Source organism: Salmo salar, chromosome ssa27 (assembly GCF_905237065.1).
Source record: "Salmo salar chromosome ssa27, Ssal_v3.1, whole genome shotgun sequence".
NCBI lineage: Eukaryota > Metazoa > Chordata > Actinopteri > Salmoniformes > Salmonidae > Salmo > Salmo salar.
Window position 1 is genome coordinate 14,929,384 of NC_059468.1, and position 24,881 is coordinate 14,954,264.

Below are 24,881 nucleotides of genomic sequence, written 5' to 3' on the forward strand. Positions count from 1 at the left end.
AGAAACAACAATATGATGGATTTGACAGGTGGAGAGGTGAGGGGCTTCTTAAACAATATCATAAGGCAAATGGGACTCATTTATTTTAGGCAGATAAGAGTCAAATTGTAGCTGCAGATGCCTTATTTGGTATATCAAGGAAGCTATCCTCAGGCACGACTTGAGGGACCCAAATCTGCTGAAAGGTTTTTCTGCAAACAGGAGGCTCACACATTTGTCTGTGCGGCTCAGAACCTGTCAAATTAGGTACTTGAGATGTTATACAATGAAGTGTCAAAAGTTTATATGTGAGACTAAGGCACTATAGTAAGTCTGGCATTACAGATCATGATAAAACACCCAACAGGTTTGGTTGGAGATACTTTGGTTGGTCTTGGATTTTTACTAATATCTTAAAAGAAGACTGGACACTGATTGTGTTCGGGATGAATGTAAAGAGTGATGAGTCTCTGCTCCAAGATATTCCAAACAGAGCCTATCTTTATTTGATGCATAATGTCTTAAAAAGAGGCCTAGTTACAAAGATAAGGTTAAACTGCAAGATAACCAATCCCAGTTTCAACGATTACAGTTACTGTCCTTGTCAAGCGCTCTCTCTCTCTCTCTCTCTCTCTCGTATAAGTGCTCTGATGAAAAGGGGTTTGTCTGTGTTTGGTGGTGTCTCTTCCCTAAGGGCATTTTGAAAAATGATGTTGTTACAAGACTACTTTTCTGTTCTTATTTTTTTTTTAATCGAATTTCTTTCACCCTTCGTGGAATTTCAGCAATTCGCCTTGACAGCGCTCACTAATGAACTCTGAAAGTAGGCCTTCTGCTAAAAATAAATGTACTTCATATATCCAGTAATGTCAATCATTTTTACACAGGTTTTTACAGGTACCTTGGACTTCTCAATATTCCCACACGGTGTCATGATCTGAGAATACCAGGAGAAACTCTGGGACATTTCAGGATTAATTATCAGTTTGAAATACTTTGTGTACTACTCAACCCTTTTCACACTACTGAGTCCAGTGGAGCTGCGCCAAGCTGAATTGTGGCCCGGCCCGGTTATGCATTCATTCACCATAGGATTGCTGGAACTGTGCTGCAAAGGAAAGTGTGAAAGAAAATAGAGCCAGTACAGTACCTTTTTTGGATCGGCACAATAGTGGAGAAAATGGTATTGGTTCTCCCTAGATAGGCTACCAAAATACATCAATAATCTTGTATCAGTAGAATATTATAGACAATTGACCTTTTAAAGCAAATCAAATACGAAACAGGCATTTTTGTTGGTGTATTGGAAGGGTTCTGTTCCTTAGAATCCATGGAGGGTATGTAATCTTGCAGAATTCCAATATCTTTGCTACCTCGGTTTTGGCCTAGACCGTACTAGTCAATCTCAGATACTGAATCTGCTCATGAGAGGGAAGCGGTTCCCAATTTCAAACAAAAACAAGGTCTGTAGCTAGACTACAGAGGGTTACGACGGCAGGAATAACGGGATTATTATTATTATTTTTAAATAAGAAAATTACATTTAATAGCTGCAGCTTGTAACCACACTCTGCAAAGCACTGGACCGCGCAAAGTTACCAATTCGATTGCGTCCACGTTCCAAATTTCTACGCATGATTTAATTTTGAAGCGAAACCCGAAGCCACCCAAAGTTGGAGCTCTTAACCTAACAAGTGCAATCCTCTAGGTGGCTATATCTCGTTGTTCTTTCTTGCAACAGTAAACTGACATTGTACATTTATATTTAAAAAAGATATCTTATTTATCCGCTGAGAAGCTATGCCGAGGTCGAATAGGCAAAAAGAATACAAGCCTGGGGATCTCGTGTTTGCGAAAATGAAGGGTTATCCACATTGGCCCGCGAGGGTAAGCTCCTTCATACTTTCTTCTTGCTTAACCAAACGCTAATAGTAGGCTTACGTCTTCTTGTTTCTAGTCCACATACATGTAGGCCTATCTGCTAGATCAGTTCAATGAGGCCTACCCCCTGGTCTTTGCAAAGTTTATTGGCGTATGACTACGCGGTGTGAAATAGGCTATTGACATGTTTTGTACATTCGGTGGTTCATTTTGAGAAATGCGAAATCTTCTATTTGTAACAGTAAACATACTTTTACAGTAACCTAGCAAACGCCGTTCTGATTACTGTTCAGTTCGCAGAGGCACTGTTTAATTTAACCATTGATACGAGGCCTAGTATTGGCTGTTAGATAGATCCTGGCTTCATGTAAACAAACATGTATAACATCATCAACTTCGGTAACAAATAGGGTCGAGTAGCCTACGTTTAAGAACAGTTACCACTAGGATATTAGGCTATTCCAAGTCCAACCAGTACCATTTTACAATGTGAATGTGAGACAAAGTTGAGGCGAGTCGTGAAATGGATTCTTTGATACACTGTAACCGAGTTTGCTACAGCGTGGTAATTCCCGTATGGTTAATATTTGGCGGCGGCGTTTGATTGTCTGGAAGGAATGCATGAGCCTATTGTAACGGTAATGTAAATGTTGTATTTTAGCCTAGACTCCATTCCAAATGAGGGGAAAGTAGGTGATTTATTGTCATTAATGAGAATTGCCATTGTTTATTAAAAAACAGTTATATCCTCGGGCAAAGGACCACACACATTGCCTGAATTGGTGCTCTATGAAAATGTTTCTCCCTTCCTGAGGCATTCCAAATCCATTGAAGTGTAACTAACTGTTTCGGCAAAGTGGATTAGTTTCAACTGAATCTTCTACCAATTTCTGCAACAACAGCGTTTGGAAACTTCTAAAAGTTTCATTAATTTATTTTCGTCAAAAGTCATTCCCAATTTACTTCTGTAATCTATACATTTGCACAGTAGCCTCCCCCAAATAACATTGGGAAATGACCAGCTGAAGCAAAAATAAATAAAAGAAAGTAGTCTTCAGGAGAATGTGTTATTTGTATTAATTGTACATTGCTCATGATGGCAGTATACTGTACATTACAGAAATTCACAACCAGATGCCTAGAGGGCACTGTTACAAAAGTAAGATATACAGCATGATATCAGAAATCTCAGAATGGCTGTCAGCCTACGATGCCCATAGATACAGGACATTGCTGGTCAGATCCCTGGAACAATGCATATACCCCCCCCCTGTTTTCTGTCTGTCTCTCCTCCCACTATCCCTCCCTCCCTCCTTCCCCTTTACCAGACTGTCCATAGTCAATGCTCCTGTCCTAGCCCACCAAACACACACTCTGGTAAGACACACAACGGGCACGCCTATAGGGCCTCTTTGGCATGACGCCCATCAGGACGCAAGGTGGCACAGCGAGGCAGGCAGGCGGACTGGCACGGTGACTCAGGGCCCAACCGTTGTCACAGGGCTTCCTGTACAACACACCATAGCTGTGTCCTACAGAGAAAGATAATGGGTACCTCTCAATCTTATGTAGTCTTAATCTGAAAACAAGGTAGCCTAGGTGTCCAGTGTTGTGTCCCAATAGCTTCATAGCGCTGTTTATGACTTCAAGCCTATTAACTCCTGAGATTAGCCTGGCAATACTATAGTGCCTATTAGAACATCCAATAGTCAAAGGTATATGAAATACAAATGGTATAGAGCGAAATAGTCTACGTGTCATAATTCCTATAATAACTACAACCTAAAAGTTCTTAACTGCAAATATTGGAGAACTGGGAATATTGAACCACCAGCTTTCATATGTTCTGTGCAAGGAACTTAAACGTTAGCTTTTTTACATGGCACATATTGAACTTTTACTTTCTTCTCCAACACTGTGTTTTTGCATTATTTAAATATGTTCTAGGTGTTCTTTTACTATGCTTCCCGTTCTTAATTTTTTGTTGTTGCTTCTTTTCCTTTCTTTTATTTTTTTTACCAGCCTCAAAGAGCTGAAACAATATTTTGGGTCATGGAAAATAGTCTACACTATCTTATTTTGTCACAAACTGAAATTAGTCCACTATGAGTTTTAGAAACCAGAAAATGGTGGAGCAAAAAACAAAACGCAAGCATGGGAAGCATAGAAATGTTCTATGCGCGCTATATCTACCGCTTCTTAGACTTGCTTTCAATGTGAATGACAGATCTGTAAGTTTGGTCAGGTCGCCCAAAAAGTTACACATGGCATCTTTAAGTAAAAATACTTTAAAGTACTACTTAACTCATTTGTGGGGGTATCTGTACTTTACTATTCATATTATTGACAACCTTTACAGTTTTTTACTCCATACATTTTCCCTGACACCTTAAAGTGCTTGTTACATTTTGAATGCTTAGCGGGACAGGGAAATGGTCCAATTTAAGATAACATCCCTGACTCTGATCTGGCGGACTCACTAAACGCGTGCTTTGTTGGAGTGTTCCCCTACTTAAGTATAATTAAAACCAAATACTTTTAGACTTTTACTCAAGTAGTATTTTAACGGGTGACTTACGTTATTTTCTATTAAGGTATCTAAAATTCTACTCATGTTTGACATTTGGGTACTTTTTCCAGCACTTCACGAGTATCAAGCTATAATATGAAATTCATATGGCTCAGGTTGGAGAGTGGTGCTTAACTTTTGGGTTCAAGTCCTGCAGAATAACCTTGTCGAACATGCCAATACAAATGTTCTTACTCTATGGCTAGTCTGGGCAAAGTAGCTATATTTGCTCCTACATGTTTGACATGACATCATCGTATCATCTGCTCATCAGAATTGTATGTTGAGTTTGCCTGTGGATAAATGGAAATAGAAATAATTCTAATCCTTTGATCTTACATAGTTTTGAATAAGAAATGTAATTAGAGTACTAATTTAGGCCTACTGCTGAAATGTACATTTTTAGAATGAGTCTTTCTATTTCTGTGTGGGTATGTTCATGTCGGACACCTGCGAATGTGCAACTACACCAAAGAATGTGGCAAATGAGCACGCAGAAAAGTATACGCTCACATAAGCATTGGGTTATTAATACATTTTTGCATGATCCCAGATGTGCATGCACATTCATAACACATTCACAGCATGCAAAACAAAAAAATCATTACTATTCCATAAACTAGCCCATAATGCCAAACCTACACACACAGGTCTGTCTGTGTTGTTTTTTTATTGTTCAGCGCAAAGTGAGTCAGTGAAGAGACTTATTGATTTGCCACTGGGTTTATTGCCCGATATTTGCCTTTGGGAGAGTGGCACCATTTTCACAAAACTAAATGGCAGTCATTTACGCTATGTGTGTATTTGAGTGAGAAAACAAAAGTGTTGGTCAGTCATTTAAAGAACTTGTCGACAACCAGGCCTGTCGAGTGTGAAGTACATTTTTAATTACCTTAAAGGAGCACTGGCGTTTTTGTTGACGATGGTCTGTCTCTTTTCTTTGTTTCAGTAGCCAACATTTTTTTGTATGTACTTGTTTGTGGTAGCTCCTGCAATTCATAAATCCATATCAGGTGCGCTTTTTGTTGAAGTTTTGCCACAAGTTTTCATTTAGTTTGATGAAGTGTTACGTGCTTTTTAATTAAAAAAATATATATTTCGAGGTTGGACGTTGGGCACACACCGATTGGTGTCACCTGGTTAGTCAGAAGATGTTTCACCAGTGCTGGCACAGGTGATATTTAAGAACGGCTGTCCTAGTGCTCCAGTTACCTTGAGAGATGTGGAGGGTTAACGCCTTTAGTTGGTTCTCCCTCTTTGATTTCTTAAAAAACAATCCTTTATCTTATATTTGTTTTTGTTTTGCTCCATTTTTTGGGGTTGGCTTCCTGTCTTTAAGTTTGGTGTGGGTTTAAATTTTGTTTTCCTCTTGGGCAAATTGTCATGATTGGTGCCTTTAAGTCCCAGTTGTTGTTGCTAGACAACTCTGTGGACACCCCATGAGTGTTTTTCTGAAACCCTTTCTGAACCTGTTTCGTTTTGGTTGTTAGTGACTCTTTGTTAGTTCACCTTCTGTTTGAGCTACAGTTTTTGGTTTCTTTCTGGGGGACGTAACAGATGCACTCACTAAAAGATTACACTCCCTGTTTCCTTCCGCAGATTAATGAGTTACCCGAAGGAGCAGTCAAGTCCCCCTCCAACAAGTACCAAGTGTTCTTCTTTGGGACACATGAGACGTAAGTGATGCGATGAATCCTATCACAATTCCAAATGAGCCCCTACCTTCAATACACTTGTGGAGATCTGAGAGGCTTTGATATGTACAAGTAATATCGTGAAAATACAGACTAGCTTATCAGAGAACAAGTTGGAGCTACCACCATATTGTTCCTTTCGCCTATCAAATTCTCTCCAAATCTCCACAAGTGCATTAGGCGGTTCATTTGGAATTAGAATTAGCTCTATAGAATAGTATTTTGAAGCTCTGTAGGTAGTTGCATGTGTCAACCTTTGAACTTTCTAACATTTGCCATCTCAGGGCATTCCTGGGTCCCAAGGACTTGTTCCCCTATGAGGAGGGCAAGGAGAAGTTTGGCAAGCCCACCAAGAGGAAAGGCTTCAGTGAGGGTCTATGGGAAATTGAGAACAACCCTACGGTGATACACGAACCCGCAGGTTATGAGGTGTGTGTGTGTGCTTAGATTACGACGGAAAGGGTCGTGTCCGTCTACCTGCCGACGTGCATGAGCCTTTGTTCCTGTGTGACACATGACGTATGATTTTAGCAAATATTAAGACGCACACCACACAGTTTCTTTTTCCTATTCTGGTAACACAAAATCCCTATTACTTTATCATCCATGTCGAAAAGTACTCCCAAATACAGATTTACCTATACTCAACCTCAACAAATGCAGGGTGTAATTCACCACATTTTCCTGCCAAAATTGTGTTCTTTCCCCCTCAGCTGGCAAAGGAGACCCCAGCAGAGGGGGCGGTGGAGGCAGGTGGGCCGCGAAAGGGGAATGCAGAAGGAAGCAGTGATGAGGACGAAGGGACCCTCATCATCGATGAGAAGACCGACAGGGGAGGGGCCAAGAGGAAAGCTGGGGATTCTGTCGAGGTAAGTGTCAGTCACAAGCAATGTTCGCTAATTTTGTTCCCGGCACAGAGCAAATTTCATGTCTGCTGAGCACAAACTTGAACGTTTATAGTAAACACTGAGGCTGTACCCGCTTTAAGTTAGTTTTACCAGTGGCCAAGTAGGCTACTGTGGCTATTTTATCATAAAGTAGGCCTACCAGAGTGGCCTACCATCAAAAACAATGGAGAAAATGCATCCCATAACATTTTAATATGGAAATAGCTGTTCTATCATTCAGCCTACAGTAGCAGACAATGTGTGGTGTTCAATGAAGGCCTACATTCCATGAGACTTTTAACCTCTTTATCTGCTTGTCCTTCAGACAAGGTGACTGAAAATGTTGTTTGATGCAAGAAACCACTTTACAAAATCAAATGTATTATTATTCCCATAACATTATTACAGAGAATCATACAAGTTATGCTACCCTCTGCCTGTTGGCTACTTAGCTTATTCAAGCCTGTCTCAAAATCAAATCAAATCAAATTTATTTATATTCGTACATCAGCTGATATCTCAAAGTGCTGTACAGAAACCCAGCCTAAAACCCCAAACAGCAAGCAAAGCATGTGAAAGAAGCACGGTGGCTAGGAAAAACTCCCTAGGAAAAACTCCCTAGAAAGGCCAAAAACCTAGGAAGAAACCTAGAGAGGAACCAGGCTATGAGGGGTGGCCAGTCCTCTTCTGGCTGTGCAGGGTGGATATTATAACAGAACATGGTCAAGATGTTAAAATGTTCATAAATGACCAGCATGGTCAAATAATAATAATCATAGTAGTTGTCGAGGGTGCAACAAGCACGTCCGGTGAACAGGTCAGGGTTCCATAGCCGCAGGCAGAACAGAAAATACAACACTGCCCCTTTAAGACAAAAAAGCTCTTTTACCTGACTCCTTTTTTGAAGATGTCTAGAAATGTATACATTTTGTGCTCGTGTAGGAAGCAATCACTCCCATATTGCTAACTACAAATGATCTATAACTGGGTTAATAACTCACTACCTAGCAAATGATATGAACAAAATGTGCACAAGTGGCTATATACAGCTCTCGCTTCGATCTTAAACCAAGCGCATCTATTCACGACTGCTCATGTTGTAAACACAGTCCAGTTCAAAGTAAATGGCACAGATCCATATATGGCAATGATCTATTTGCTTATAGGCCTACTGCAGCTCTGATTGTTCATGCCGCACTGTTCTGTGTAGAGTATGTGATGAGACGTGCGTTTCAATGTATTAGTATCATACTCCGATGCGTTCTGCCTACAACAAAATCTCTTGCATAGTTTGTTTTGTTTCAGTATGTTGCATTTGAAGCTTTTATTTTTTATTTTACTGGGCTGATGGCACCTGCATCTGATGGTCTTAGTGGAGGGAGAGAGCAGCAGACTGAGGGTCTGGCACTCAACATCCCTCTGCTCTCCCTTTCCTCCACTGACACTGACCAAAAAGGGACACCTTCGCACCGCATAATTTCTGCCTCATGCACAAATTCATGTTACTCTTATGAACAGAGAAAGTGAAATATTCCTTGACATTAAATAAGACCCAAGCTGCTAATATTAACAACAACAATGCAAGCCTATAGATACTTTCCTACTCATTCATTACTGCTGGAGTGCTTGTTGTAGCGTGGAAATAGTTGTAGAGTGGAAATAGTAGGAACGTGTATTTTATGGCTTTATAAAATTGTTGAATACAAAGTGTTGACAGTGCTGAGTAAGAACTTAAACAAGAACTAATTCATAAAAACAACAGCTCTTTGCTGTGTTCATTGACAGGTTCTCGCTAGTCATGCTTTTAAATGTTTTGAAATCTCACTATCAACTTTACTGTGGCTTTCTTTTATACCTGCTACGTTACTGCAGACACTGTAATCTGAGCCATCCGATTGGCCAGCTGTAGGCCTACAGTGCTCTTGATATCAATTGTATTTGTCACATGACCTTTATACAACAGGTGTAGAACTTCCCGTGAAACGCTTACTTACAATGCAGTTTTAAGAACATAAGAGGTTAAGAAAATATTTATGAAATAAACGAATGTAAAAAAATTAATAAAAAAGTAACAATAAAATAACAATAACAAGGCTATATACTGGCGGTACTGGTACCGAGTCAATGTGCGGGGTTACAGGTTAGTCAAGGTTATTGAGGTAATATGTACATGTAGGTAGGGGTAAAGTGATGATGCATAGATAATAAATAGCGAGTAGCGGCAGTGTGTAAAAAAAACATAATAAAATATGTATATATAAGCAAAACAACTTTGTGATACATAAAATATTACAGTTTTTAATGTCCCATTGGTAGGATAGTCCCGAACTGAGCTCATCCAGTTTATTCTCCAGTGACTGCATGTTGGCCAACAGGACGGATGGTGGGGGTGGGTTACCCACTCGCCGACAAATTCTCACAAGGCACCCACATCTGCGAACCCTGTATCTCCGTCTCCTCTTCATGCGAATGACTGGCACTGGCCGGTATTGGCGAAGAACTTACTCACAGGCAATGATGTTACCATTTTCTGCTTTAGGCTGCATTATACAGAGTGTATAAAACATTAGGAACACCTGCTCTTTCCATGACAGACTGTCCAGGTGAAAGCTGTGATCCCTTATGATGTCACTTGTTAAAGTGTAGAGGAAGGGGAGGAGACAGGTTAAAGAAGGCGTTTTAAGCCTTGACATGGGTTGTGTGTGTGTGCCATTCAGAGGGTGAATAGGCAAGACAAAGGAAAGTTCCTTTGAACGGGATATGGTAGTAGGTGCTAGGCGCACCGGTTTGTGCCAAGAACTGCAACGCTGCTGGGTATTTCTTGCTCAATAGTTTCCCATGTGTATCAAGTATGGTCCACCACACAATGGACATACAGCCAACTTGACACAACTGTGGGAAGCATTGGAGTCAACATGGGCCAGCATGTCTGTGAAACGCTTTCCAATCTAATCTTATTTGTCTCATGCGCTGAATACAACAGGTGTAGACCTTACAGTGAAATGCTTACTTACAAGCCCTTAACCAACAATGCAGTTTTAAGAAAAATAAGTGTTAAGTAAAAAATAACACATGAGTAAAGAGCAGCAGTAAAATAACAGTAGCGAGGCTATATACCTAGGGTACCGGTACATAGCCAATGTGCCGGGGCATAGGATAGTCAAGGTAATTGAGGTAATATGTACATGTAGGTAGAAGTAAAGTCACTGCAGGAGCAGATTTCAGGAGGACAAGACACCGTTTTTTTCCCTTCTGATGACTGATATAAAGGCATGTACAGTATGTGATAGGCCTATCTGGCTTATATGATGATCATAATGCTTATTGACTGTGTCATAAAGTGTATTTTCTACAAGTTTTTAAAAATATGATGAAAGAATTCATTACAAGAACAAAGGATTTAAGAAACAGACTTTCAAACGAAAGGAAACATCTGGGCAGGGTAAACTATTTGAATGAATGTGGGTTTTCACTCTTATGTAGGTGTCATAAACAGCCATAAAATAATGGAATATATGTCACAGCAGGTGTAAATGAGTCAGGACAATGTTATGACAAGTTGTTAGCTGTTGACTTATGACATGGTTATCACCGTGACATAACACTGGGTGTCAAGTAAAGTGTTAACGATAAATAGTATATTAATAATTTCTTCAATATTTATGTGTTAGTAATCTAGTTATTCACACATTTATAAACAACTTATGTAATAAGATCATTCTTCAGATATCTAAATATTATACAATTATTTTAAATACCAATCATTTGTCTTTTTGCATGGCCTCATCTCAAGTGAGTGCTATTTATACTTTATAAATACTATATATAATGTTTTGAGTGACCAGTGTAATTTCTCATTCAAAAACGTAACAATGGACATTCCATTGGTAGCCATTCCAGCAGTACTCGATGCTCTTTAAAGATGGTATCTGCAGTAGGGGAAACAGTGCCACTGTTATTATACTGTATATGTTTTTTTGGGGGGGGGAGACTAAGCGGAGGCGAGGAGTGTCGCACAGCGTGCAGTACATATTCTGCTGTTTTATCGCGCATGTAGTGATGTCCGAGAGTAATTTATTTTGTTGTTGTTTGCAGTAACTTCTTTGTTGTAATATTGCAAATGAACATGGCAGTTTCACCATTAAGCATTCAAGATTTAAGTTTTCAAAATGTCCTAGAACATATTGATGGTTAAACAATAATCACACTCTACAGAGGATGTTTAAGGAAATATAATAAACATTTTATTCCAGAACAGTGGTAGACCAGTAGGGGCCTGAGGGCAGACACTTAATGTGTTGTTAAATCTGTTGAATGTATAGTTATGTTTTTTAAATTGAATAACTGCCTTAATTTTACTGGACCCCAGGAAGAGTATGCCTTGGCCGCAGCTAATGGGGATCCTTAATAAATACAAATACAAACAGTCACACTGTTGTAATAGTGTGGTGTATACCTTTGTCCGAAAATACAAACATGACCCTTTTCTTGGCAGTGGTTTTCTACCAAAACCCAAGTGTGGATTGCAGTTGCTTCTTAGAGCAGTCCATAGACTTCTTACGTGGTAAGAAAACAAATACCTGAATACATAATTTCACTGAACTATCCCATTACGTTCAAATTTGATTGTATTACGAGAATTACTGCCTTTAAAGGCTAGTAGAAGTGCCGCCAAACAAAGCAAAGTGTGAAAATAGTCTGCGTTTTAAAATGACTGAGGCACTGGAAGCATTTAAAGGTTATGCATGTAACATTTCTAACTCAATCACATACAGTGCCTTTGGAAAGTATTCAAACCCCTTGACTTTTTCCACATTTTGTTAGCTTACAGCCCTATTCTAAAATTGATGAATCTACGCACAATACCCCATAATCACAAAGCAAAAATGGGATTTTAGAAATGGTTGCTAATTTATAAAAAAATGTAAAACTGAAATATTACATTTACATAAGTATTCAGACCCTTTACTCAGTACTTTGTTGAATCACCTTTTGCAGCGATTACAGCCTTGGGTCTTCTTGGGTATGACGCTACAATCTTGGCACACCTGTATTTGAGGAGTTTCTCCCATTCTTCTCTGCAGATCCTCTCAAGCGCTGTCAGGTTGGATGGGAAGTGTTTAAATCCGGGCTCTGGTAGGCCACTCAATGACATTCAGAGACTTGTCCCAAAGCTCTCCTGGGATGTCTTGGCTGTGTGCTTAGGGTCGTTGTCCTGTTGGAAGGTGAACCTTCGCCCACAGTCTGAGGGCCTGAGCACTCTAGAGCAGGTTTTCATCAAGGATCTCTCTGTACTTTACTCCGTTCATCTTTCCCTTGATCCTGACTAGTCTCCCAGTCCCTGCAGCTGAAAAACATCCCAACAGCATGATTCTGCCACCATCATGCTTCACTATAGGGATGGTACCAGGTTTCCACCAGATGCGATGCTTGGCATTCAAGTCAAAGAGTTCAAACGTTGTTTCATCAGACCAAAGAATCTTGTTTCTTATGGTCGGAGAGTCTTTAGGTGCGTTTTTGGCAAACTCCAAGCGGGCTGTCGTGTGCCTTTTTACTGAGGAATGATTGGTGGAGTGCTGCAGAGATGGTTGTCCTTCTGGAAGGTTCTCCCATCTCCACAGAGGATCTCTAGAGCTGTCAGAGTGACCATTGGGTTCTTGGTCATCTCCCTGACCAAGGCCCTTCTCTTGGTGGTTCCAAACTTCTTCCATTTAAGAATGATGGTGGCCACTTCTTGGGGACCTTTAATACTGCAGAAATGTTTTGGTAGCCTTCCCCAGATCTGTGCCTCGACACAATCCTGTCTTGGAGCAATTCCCCTCGACCTTATGGCTTGTTTTTTGCTCTGACATGCACTGTCAACTGTGGGACCTTATATAGACAGGTGTGTGCCTTTCTAAATCATGTCCAATCAATTGAATTTACCACAGGTGGACTCCAAGTTGTAGAAACATCTCAAGGATGATCAATGGAAACAGCATGCACCTGAGCTCAATTTCGAGTCTCACAACAAACGGTCTGAATGCTTATGTAATTAAGGTATTTATATTTAAAACATTTAACACAGTTGCAAAAATTTTAAAAAAACTGTTTTTGCTCTGTCATAATGGGGTATTGTTTGTAGATTGCTGTTTAAAAAAAAAAATAAGGCTGTAACGTAACAATGTGGAAAAAGACAAGGGGTCTGAATACTTTCTGAAGGCACTGTATGTAATGAAGGAATACAAATCCTGGCCGATCTGTCTAGCTGTATTTGTAGGCTACATCTCCCTGTTTTATGATTAGTTCTGGTTTGAGAGGTTGACAATGCTAGAAAAACATTAGCATTACAATACTTCCTCATGACCTTGAAACAGTTGTTTTACATCAGTTTTTGTGACAGAAATCTTCGGTATATTTCCTTTAACATCCTGTATTGTGTGCTTATTCTTTTACCATTTTACCATATGTTCTAGGCTATTTTGAGACCTTAAGGAGCATCAGGTACTGCTGGAATGTCTCCCAATTCATGTCCATCTTTTTGTAAGAAATTATACTCCTCACTCAAAACATATAAAGTATTTCTAATGTATAAATAGCCCTCACTTTAGATGAAGCCACGCAAAAATACATTACTAATGATTAAATGGTATATAAGGACCTATATTATACATATAAATTATCCTATGGATCATTACTACATACTTTAAGTTTATAAATATGTGAATAGCTAGCTTACTAACATTAACAAATGTTGGAGTACTGATTTAATGAATAAACAATTTACTAATCCATTATAAATGCTTTATTACAAGGTATTATAAAGTGCTGCCAAATATTACATAGAAAAGTGGTAGGTGTGGGTCACTTCGCTATTCATAAAGAAATTGTTATTACATGGTATTTTAAAGGTTTTTAAGAGGTTGTTTATTTGAATCAGTAAAAAAAAAAACATAAGAAAGTAAGCAATCATGTATGTTTGCCGACTTGGGGAAACATGGCACTTGAATAAGGGTCATGTGTCTTTCTCTCTGAAGAGCTCTCCTAAACGACCTAAGGACACAGAGAGCAAAGGTGACTCGAAGGTGGATAGCAAGGAGTCAGACACCGAGCTGAAGCTCAATGACAAGGCAGGGCCTAAGCCCACAGCGCTGTCTTCTGCGGGTGAACCAAAGCCAGAGAGCCAAGCAAAACCACCGACCGAGGCCCAATTAACATCAGAGAAGGTGAGGGAAGCTGTCTTTTACACGTTGAGTTACAGAGACATATAAAACAACAACAAAAAATAATAATGAATGTACCCTTCACTATGTTTTACACCAACCTCCTGTTTGGAGAAGATCTATTCATTTGGTCATACATCAGGGCTGACCCAGGGCGAGTTTTCCAAACGCCTTGTAGCTAATATGGCCTGTTATTTCTCTTGACAATCTTCTGTGCTTGAATTAACAAAATTCAAATGAAGCACTTTGCTGTCCTACGCGAGCTGTATCATGAAGAGATGTGTAGTACTGTGCTGGCAATGAGGTTTTTGAGAAACTCACCCATGATCCACTTAACTTTGAATAGTTGGTTGTGTTTGGTTAATTTCCAACATTATTTAAAAACATAAATTACTGATGCAATGTAACAGGGCCTTCCCTGTAGCTCAGTTGGTAGAGCATGGTGTTTGCAACACCAGGGTTGTGGGTTCGATTCCCACGGGGGGCCAGCACAGAAAAAAAAAAAAATGTATGAAATCTATGCATTCACTACTGTAAGTCGCTCTGGATAAGAGCGTCTGCTAAATGACTAAAATGTAAAAAAAAAAAAAAATGTAAAATGTAACATTTTCTCCATGCTTTTCTTTCAGCCTGTTACTGACAGTGCTTAACGTCAATCCTCCGAGGATGACCAAGGACCCGTGGTTCTTTTCCATGGAATTTTGGGCATCAACATAATTAGCTAATCTTTGAATGCTAGTTTTCTGCTGTTTATTAAGTAACTGGAAAGTGTTAAGACCTATATAGAAATTGTACAGGCAAAACAAACTTACTTGCCAGTTGGGGGTATTGAATATCCCAGGATTTAAATTGTTGTCAAACCAATAGTGAGGAGAAATGCAATGCTCAAGAGGAAATGGGTTTCGGATGTATACATTTATTTTTTATTTTTAAGTGCAATTATGAAGTCTAGCTGCTAGGTGTCAAAATGCATTACAGTTTAGAGTACACACGCCCGCCGGTTTCTTAACAATCTGATCATAAGCAAACAAAAACACAATTTTGGGGGAAATCTTTTGAACATCACATTCATAATGCTTTTCCATTTGACATGAAAATCCTGCTTATCCTGTTTGAATACGTTTTTAGGTTTGTGGTTCGTTGGTTTGAGAATATTAGATAGCTTTTATCTATGACGTTGTGCTTTATAAAAAGAACACCTCTTTATGTTCTTGGCTTTAAGGTGTGTACAGTGCATTCAGAAAGTATTTTGTTACGTTATAGCCTTATTCTAAAATGGATTAAATAATTTTTTCCCCCTCTTCAATCTACATGCAATACCTCATAATGACAAAGAAAAACAGGTTGTTTTGAAATTTTTGCAAATGTATTAAAAAATAAACCACATATCACATTTACATAAGCATTCAGACCCTTTACTCAGTACTTTGTTGAAGCACCTTTGGCAGCGATTGGGTATGATGCTAAAAACTTGGCACTCCTGTATTTGGGAAGTTTCTTCCGTTCTTCTCTGCAGATCCTCTCAAGCTCTGTCAGGTTGGATAGGGAGTGTCACTGCACAGCTATTTTCAGGTCTCTCCAGAAATGTTAGATCGGTTTCAAGTCCAGGCTCTGGCTGGGCCACTCAAGGACATTCAGAGACTTGTCCCAAAGCCACTCCTGCGTTATCTTGGTAGGTGAACCTTCACCCCAGTCTGACGTCCTGTGCACTCGGGAGCAGGTTTTCATCAAGGATCTCTCTGTACTTTGCTCCGTTCATCTTTCTCTCGATCCTGACTAGTCTCCCAGTCCCTGCCGCTGAAAAACGTCCTTACAGCATAATGCTGCCACCACCGAGCTTCACCGTAGCGATGGTGCCAGGTTTATTCCAGATGTGACGCTTGGCATTCAAGCCAAAGAGTTCAAACTTTGTTTCATCAGAACAGAAAATCTTGTTTCTGATGGTCTGAGAGTCATTTAGGTGCCTCCAAGCAGGCTGTCATGTGCCTTTTACTGAGGAGTGGCTTCCGTCTGGCCACTCTACCATAAAGGTCTGATTTGCACTGTCAACTGTGGGACCTTTTATATAGACAGGTGTGTGCCTTTTCAAATTCAATTGATTGGACATGATTTGATCACAGGTGGACTCCAATCAAGTTGTAGAAACATCTCAAGGATGACAATGGAAACAGGATGCACCTGAGCTCAATTTCGAGTCTCGTAGCACATGGTCTGAATACTTATGTAAATAAGGTATTTCTGTTTTTAATATTTTATACATTTGCAAACATTTCTAAAATTCTGTTTTCACTTTGACATCGTGGGGTATTGTGTGTAGATTAATGAGACAAAAATAATATTTAATCAATTTTAGAATAAGGCTGTAACGTTACAAAATGTGGAAAAAGTCAAGGGGTCTTAATATTTTCCAAATGCACTGTACATAATAGTAATTGTACTTGCGTTTTTCCTCAGCCTGACTTTGAAATAGGCGATGTATTTTCTTACTCATGGTGTGTTTCACTTAAGATATTTAACTTTTCTTAGATCACTAGCAAGTTGTCGCTAGCAAAACTATCGCTTTAAAGCTATATAACATGTTGCATGCTGCCTGTACATGGGAGGTGACCAAATAATGTCTTCATTGACACTTAGATCCCATAGAATTCACTGTTTTTATTGAATGTCACATCTATTCACATAAACACAAATACAAGAGAACAAAACCATTTTGCAAAGCCCTGTCTTAACCTGTTACACTCATACCTGTATATTGGTTGAAAAATGCCTGTTAAGCAACTAAATTGGAATGCAGTGGCTGTAGAGTAACATGCTATAAATGACGTCAGAGCTCAGGTTCTGTGCTTCACAGTGCTGTATGGGTTTTGACTGACAGCCGTTCTGAACTTGAGTAGTGCACACGAGAAGAAGTTGCACCCATCCCTCCCGCTAATTGGGTAACTTTGGCAAATTTGTGAGGGAAATGCTTTACATTTAAGAGGTCTCAATGTATTTTGAAAGATGAGATGTTGAAGATAATAAATACTGTTTTGATGTCCATCAAGCAAGCCAAACACCCGTGAGTCCAAATGTGCACTTCACATTTCTATATCGTAAAACTCATGTCATATACAGTGTCAACGTTTATGATCACTGTTTGATGTACAGTTACAAGATGACATGGCGTCATTCTGTTCAGAACCTGGGTGGTTCTGAACAGAATGAGCCTGTGTTTCTCTATTGTGAAGAAAATTTGCTGCAGTTCACCCAACTGAATGCACTTGACTCCTTTCTATGCGCACCAAAATTACTATGCGTTTCTCTGAATTGCCTTGTGAAAGCCTAACATTGTGAGATTGTACTTTATCACTTAGCTAGTGATGTTGGCAATAGAACAAGCTTTCAAATTATGCCCACCTGACCCAGATTTCAAATTATAATGGTCTGTTTTTGGATTGCATAAACAGTAATTGTGTGATGGCGTGGATGCAGGGTTGTGTTCCAAACAAAACGACTACAAGTGTGCTTGCTCTAGTTCCTCAATGGCACAGCTAGGAGAGCTAAAAAAAAAGCACCCTATAGTTGACGACTCTTCTTTGAGTCATAAAAGTGCATTGAAATTACTTAGTAACTGTGCACACTTTGGAGAGGTGTTTGGCCACAGATTGTCCTCACCAGATAGTCCTCTCACTCAAACCCTTATGTTGCACCGACCCCACATTTTCCAGGAATATTCTTATGTTATTGGATGTATCCAGAGTATTTTCAGATTTTATCAACAAATGTGGCAAAGTACAGTAAGTGTAAAATGCATATAAAATCAAGTGTAATGTTTGGATTCAGTCTTGTCAGGTAAACTGTTGTGTCCTCAACTTTTGGTCAAAATTTTCCATCTTCTATCTGTTCACTTTCAATTGCTACCATGCTTATGCATTTGCTTTTCATGTTTCTTCTGTAAGAAACATTCCAATTTAGCCCTATCAAATTCCCACATGTAAATAGTTCAGGGAAAACTATATTTCAGAAAGTACCCCAAAATGAAATGTGCATTCTTAAAAGCAAGAGAAACATTCCTGAATGTTTTGTGAAACTGTTGGTATTAACCAGTGACATGTTTGAAGGAGCACAATACTTTCAGGTGTGAAAGATGACTAGGAAGGACATTGTTCTATGGCAGGGGTATTCAATTCTACCCAGGAGGTCTGGAGTACTGCTGGTTTTCAGTTCTACCTGATAATAAATTGCACCTACCTGGTGTCCCGGGTTTTAATCAGTCCCTGATTAGAGGGAAAGAATAATACTTTTTTTTTTTAAAGCAGTGGAAGTGGCTTCAAGGTTCAGATTTGAATATGAGGGTTCTATGGTAAGTTATCGCTCATGTCTTAAATACATTTCTTGATAGTTCATGTTATTATCCACTGCACTGTTCATTTGTCCATACATGTACAATGTCATCCATCTTTTATGGTGCTTTAATGGTGACAATGTAATGAAAAGGACATCAGCCAATGTCCAAAAAGATGGTGTCCTGGTTATTGTGATATTAGGCCACCTGTGAAAACAGAACACTTCAACACTGTGCAGATGACCTGTCTGGGTACATGGTTGTTACGATTCTGATTTGAAGTTGCTCTTCTTTTTTATTATACTATTCACTATGGGACATGCTTTGAGTGTGTACTGTGTGTACCTTGATATTTCGGTGTGAGTGACTTGTCCTTCAAACCTTTTGAACTGGAGCAAAGATACCTTTGCAAAGTATTGTCCTATGATTTTGGATGCTAAACCAAATTTTGAATTATTATTTTGCATTTAGCTTGTAAGAATAACCCTTTTGTTGATGTTTGAAATACAATATGATTTTTATTTCAGGGAGCCCTTTATCACATTTTATTGGTCCCTCCCTTGTATGTTTTTTTGTAATTGTCATTGTGGGGGATCCCTGTGTATTCTGGTTTGTATGATTGGATGTCATTCATTCGTTGTGGCCCATGTTTGGTGAAATCCATATCTGCATTCAATCAGGTCTTTCGAACTCCGTAAGTCATTAATTGACTATTTTTGAAAACCACGACTCACAGGGGCGCTGCAGCACCAGGCCTTAGAACTGCTGTAAGTCTGTACTGAATATGGCCCAGGCCTTTACTTGAGCCTTTCTTTTCATCTGCTAGACTGTCACTCATTCATAGATAACGTATGCTGACTGACCTACTGCATGATTCTGGAGCTTTCATAATTTTTTTCCCTTCTACATTTCAACTTTTAAAACCTAATGCTGTCAGAAGGATTCCAAATGTTTTTTGGTTCATTGCCACATCTTCACCACCTTTGCAATTCACAGTGGACGTAAAGAGAGAAAGAAATGGCCTGATTGTCAGTTCGCCACGCTTCCTGCTTGGATCTACCATTGTAGCTAGCCACCAGTCCATTTGGTTAAAATCAATAAACATGTTGATGACAAAATGAGTCCACCTGCCTGTTATGTCTAACTTTTTCTATGTACCTGTGATTGTGAACTTATGTCAGGACACACCACAAGGAGTGTCTTTCTTAACAATGTGCCCATTCCGCTCTAATCATTCAACGTGGACATTAACGTTCATCCCACCTAACTTAGTGGCCTTGTGGTTAGTGTCCGCCCTGAGATTGGAAGGTTGAGAGTTCAATCCCTGCATCTCTGCTTGGCACTCAGCATAAAGGAGCTGGATCTGGGTAAGTCCCTGTGATAGACTAGCATCCTGTCCAGGGGGTGTACTTGTACATTAAGCTACCTCACGCTACAGAAACAGGAGATGGGCTCTTAACCTATGAGCCGTTCCGGCTCGCACAAGCGCAAAGGCTCATGCCAGCTACTTCCTTACCACCGCTGCCACCAAATATGGTGGATGCAAGAAGGCAGGCAGATATCTTTTACTGAAAAGTCCACTATCTGACAGTGCCATTAACTTCCTGTCAAAGCATTTTCCTATTTATCCTGTGAAATGGGTAAATCTAAATTTAGGAACCCATTGAAATCACTTAAATACACTTCGGTCTTATGAGAGTCTTTGTAGAGCCACACAGTGGAGGTGTCGTAATACCCATATAATCTAGCGGTCAAACAAATGGTTCCGATCATTTATCCACCGTTCATTTTGACTATTGGGGTGATGTTTTGATAACAGCAATCTCTCTTGGACAAGGTGACTTTTGGTCAATATATTCAGCTCTATTTACTCTGATTTGAACATGCTTATTAGCGTCAAAGTAGACATGCAAAACAACAAATCCCTGCAAGCTCTTGCACTTCATCTCTAGCAGACAACTTTGCTAACGGGTATTGTGTCAATTTAAAATTTGCACAGAATTGTCCATTTTAAAGATATTTTGCCAAGTTATTTATTACTACATTTGGCTAACAGAGATTCTTATCTTTGCCTTGATTCGGTAGTCTCGTACAGATCATCGCATTTGTAGTTCTTTATGATAGCCTAATTAGCGTTTCATTTTTTCTGGGTAAATACACACAAATATATTGATAAAAGTCACCTAGTCCTAGAGAGGTTTACACAGTTATCAAAACTTCACTGCAGGGTAAGCCTGGATGAAACACCACCCTATGTGAAGAATGAGTGGTGGGAAAACAATGGACAGTTTCCCTGCCATTTATTATGACTCATTCACAGTCACCTTTTGTTTGAGCAACACAATATCCAAAGAAATTAAATGAGACTGGGTTACATCCAAATCAAAGGTAAACATTTATACCAATAGTTGGGTTTGTACCCACGCGGACAGATGTCCATTGGAGCTTAAGTCCAATGCCTTAACCACTCGGTCATCCTGCTGTTACCAAAAGACTAAAAAGTGCTGAGTCAAAGTGGACATAGTCATTTATTTTGGATTTGTTCCACACAAAGTCCAAATCAGAGTTGATTACATCCAAATCAAAGGTAAACGTGTTACCAGGAGAGGGGTTCAAAACCATATGTCCACTGGAGCTTAAGTCCAACGCCTTAACCTCTCATCATCCTGATGTAGCTAAAATATACTCAAGAGCCCAGCCAAAGTGGAAAAAGGGGTTACAGACATTTCTTTCAGCCTTTATCCACATAAAATACAAATGAGCAAAAGGAGGGTTGATTACATACAAATCAAACTTCTACCAGGAGTGGGGTTCGAACGCACGAGGACATTTGTCCATTGGATCTTAATCCAACGTCTTAACCTCCCGGCCATCCTAGTTTTAATAGAGTACAATCAAGATCCTAGTCAAAATGGAATAAGGAGCACACAGTATCTAAATGAGACTTGATTACATCTAAATCAAAGGTACATTTCTATCAGGAGTGGGGTTCAAACCCACAAGGACATATGTCCATTGGCTCTTAAATCCAACACCTTAACCATTCAGCCATTCTGGTGTTAATAAAGTACAATCAAGAGCCCAGTGAAAGTGAAATAAGGAGGACACAGATATTTGGCTTTGAGCCAGACGATATCTAAATTATTACATCCAAATAAAAGTGAAACTTTATACCAGAAGGGGGTTTTGAACGAACAAGAACATTCTTCAGTTCGATCATGAGTCTAAGGCCTTAACCACACTGCCATCCAGGTGTTAATAAAGGATAAACACCTGGAAGTGCTGAGTCAAAATAGAGTAACTTGTCATAGTCATTTCTTTCAGCTTTAATCCACACTAAATGCAAATGAATATAATTAGGGTTGATTACATCCAAATCAAACTTCTTCCAGGAGTGGGGATTAAACGTACACGTAGTCCATTGGATTTTAATTCCAACGCCTTAACCTCTCGGCCATCCATTGTCAATTCTTTCATCTTTAACCCACACTAAATGTAAATGAGGGTTGATTTCATCCATGTCAAAATTCTTCCAAGAGTGGGGTTTGAACACACACAGACATGTAGGCAATTGGATATTAATCACAACACCTAAACCTCTCAGCCATCCTGGTGTAAATAAAGTACTTTCAAGAGCCCATTCAAAGTGGAGCACATAGTCAGCTATTTTGGCTTTGAGCTAGACAATATCTAAATGAGACTTGTTTACATCCAAATAAAACTCTCTACCAGAAGGGGGTTTGGAACCAACAAGAAGAATCAATAATTTCATATTGATTCTAACGCCTTAACCACTCAGCCATCTAGGTGTTTCTAAATGATAAACAAGTGCTGAGTAAAAGTGGAATACCTGGGACACAATCATTTCTTTCAGCTTTGATTCACACAAAATCCAAACGAGTGAAATGACATTTGATAACATCCAAATCAAAGTTGAACTTCTACCACAAACGGGGTTCAAACCCACGAGGACATATGTCTAATGCCATAACCTCTCAGCCACCCTGGTGCATATTTTGGCTTTGATCCAGACAATATCTAAATGAAACTTGATTACATCCAAATCAAACTTAATATCAGACGGATGTTTCGAACCAACAAGAACATTTTCATTTCGATCATGAGTCTAACGCCTTAAACACACTGCCATCCAGGTGTTTCTAAAAGATTAACAAGAGCTGAGTCAAAATGGAAGAACTTTTCATTGTCATTTCTTTCAGATTCGATCCACGCTAAATTGAAAAGAGTGAAAGGAGGGTTGATTACATCTAAAGTAAACTTTTTCCAGGAATGGGGTTGGTACCCACAAGAACATACTGTTCATTGGACTTTAATTCCAATGTCTAAACCACTCAGCCATCCTGGTGTAAATAGAGTACGATCAAGAGCCCAGTGAAATTGGAATGAGGAGCACACAGTCAGTTTTTTTGGCTTTGAGCCAGACAATATCTAAACGAGACTTGTTGACATCCAAATCAAACTTAATACAAGAATGGGGTTTCGAAGCAAGAAGAACAACAATTGAGTTGATAATGACTCTAACACCTTAACCACTCAGCCATCTTTTGTGTTTTTAAAGGATAAACACTTGCTGAGTCAAGTCGGAATATGGGAAACAACGTCAATTCTTTCAGCTTTGATCCAAACAAATTTCCAATGAGTGAAAGGTCAATTGATAACATCCAAATCAAAGACAAACTTCTACCAGAAATGGGGTTCGAACCCACGAGGACATATGACCACTAGATCTTGAGTCCAACGCCTTAACTTCTCGGCCATCCTGGTGTAAAGAACACAAAATCAAGAGCCCAGTCAAAATGAAATAAGGAGGACACAGTCAGGTCTTTTGGCTTTGATCCAGACAATATGTAAATGAAACTTGATTACATCCAAATCAAACGTTCTACCAGATGTAGGTCTCGAACCAACAAGAACATTTTAATTTCAATCATGATTCTAATGCCTTTAACACACTGCCATCCAGGTGTTTCTAAAAGATTAACAAGAGCTGAGTCAAAATGGAAGAACTTGTCATAGTCATTTCTTTCAGATTTGATCCCCGCTAAATGTAAATGAGTGAAAGGAGGGTTGATTACATCCAAAGTAAACTTTTTCCAGGAATGGGGTTGGTACCCACAAGAACATACTGTTCATTGGATTTTTATTCCAACGTCAAAACCACTCAGCCATCCTGGTGTAAATAAAGTACGATCAAGATCCCAGTGAAATTGGAATGAGGAGCACACAGTCAGTTTTTTTGGCTTTGAGCCAGACAATATCTAAACGAGACTTGTTGACATCCAAATCAAACTTAATACAAGAATGGGGTTTCGAAGCAAGAAGAACAACAATTGAGTTGATAATGACTCTAACACCTTAACCACTCAGCCATCTTTTGTGTTTTTAAAGGATAAACACTTGCTGAGTCAAGTCGGAATATGGGAAACAAAGTCAATTCTTTCAGCTTTGATCCAAACAAATTTCCAATGAGTGAAAGGTCAATTGATAACATCCAAATCAAAGACAAACTTCTACCAGAAATGGGGTTCGAACCCACGAGGACATATGACCACTAGATCTTGAGTCCAACGCCTTAACTTCTCGGCCATCCTGGTGTAAAGAACACAAAATCAAGAGCCCAGTCAAAATGAAATAAGGAGGACACAGTCAGGTCTTTTGGCTTTGATCCAGACAATATGTAAATGAAACTTGATTACATCCAAATCAAACGTTCTACCAGATGTAGGTCTCGAACCAACAAGAACATTTTCATTTCAATCATGAGTCTAACACCTTTAACACACTGCCATCCAGGTGTTTCTAAAGATTAACAAGAGCTGAGTCAAAATGGAAGAACTTGTCATAGTCATTTCTTTCAGATTTGATCCCCGCTAAATGTAAATGAGTGAAAGGAGGGTTGATTACATCTAAAGTAAACTTTTTCCAGGAATGGGGTTGGTACCCACAAGAACATACTGTTCATTGGACTTTAATTCCAATGTCTAAACCACTCAGCCATCCTGGTGTAAATAGAGTACGATCAAGAGCCCAGTGAAATTGGAATGAGGAGCACACAGTCAGTTTTTTGGGCTTTGAGCCAGACAATATCTAAACGAGACTTGTTGACATCCAAATCAAACTTAATACAAGAATGGGGTTTCGAAGCAAGAAGAACAACAATTGAGTTGATAATGACTCTAACACCTTAACCACTCAGCCATCTTTTGTGTTTTTAATTTATAAACACTTGCTGAGTCAAGTCGGAATATGGGAAACAAAGTGAATTCTTTCAGCTTTGATCCAAACAAATTTCCAATGAGTGGAAGGACAATTGACAAAATCCAA

At 39.3% G+C, this 24,881-nt stretch overlaps 1 protein-coding gene across 3 annotated transcripts; it reads left to right on the top strand.

The window, feature by feature from the left end:
- On the top strand, positions 1-15,609 carry LOC106588564 (hepatoma-derived growth factor). Of its 3 annotated transcripts, none has more exons than XM_045709262.1 (6): positions 1-36; positions 6,029-6,105; positions 6,408-6,552; positions 6,837-6,992; positions 14,027-14,215; positions 14,842-15,609. In XM_045709262.1, exons 1-6 carry the CDS (start codon positions 13-15, stop codon positions 14,860-14,862), a joined length of 612 nt encoding a protein of 203 aa, XP_045565218.1. In that variant the 5' UTR covers positions 1-12; the 3' UTR covers positions 14,863-15,609. The 3 variants fall into 3 exon arrangements, with proteins under 3 accessions (XP_045565218.1, XP_014033174.1, XP_014033173.1); XM_014177699.2 differs by lacking the exon at positions 1-36 and adding an exon at positions 1,389-1,442; XM_014177698.2 differs by lacking the exon at positions 1-36 and adding an exon at positions 1,449-1,866.
- Positions 15,610-24,881: the final 9,272 nt, after the last annotated feature.

What these genes read in the sequence shown, in the direction of transcription:
- LOC106588564 (XM_014177698.2), top strand. Translation starts at nt 1,780, where the DNA reads ATGCCGAGGTCGAATAGGCAAAAAGAATACAAGCCTGGGGATCTCGTG. An exon ending in ATCCACATTGGCCCGCGAGG is followed by an intron (nt 1,867 to 6,028) that starts GTAAGCTCCTTC and finishes TTCCTTCCGCAG; the next exon opens with ATTAATGAGTTACCCGAAGG. An exon ending in CCCAATTAACATCAGAGAAG is followed by an intron (nt 14,216 to 14,841) that starts GTGAGGGAAGCT and finishes CTTTTCTTTCAG; the next exon opens with CCTGTTACTGACAGTGCTTA.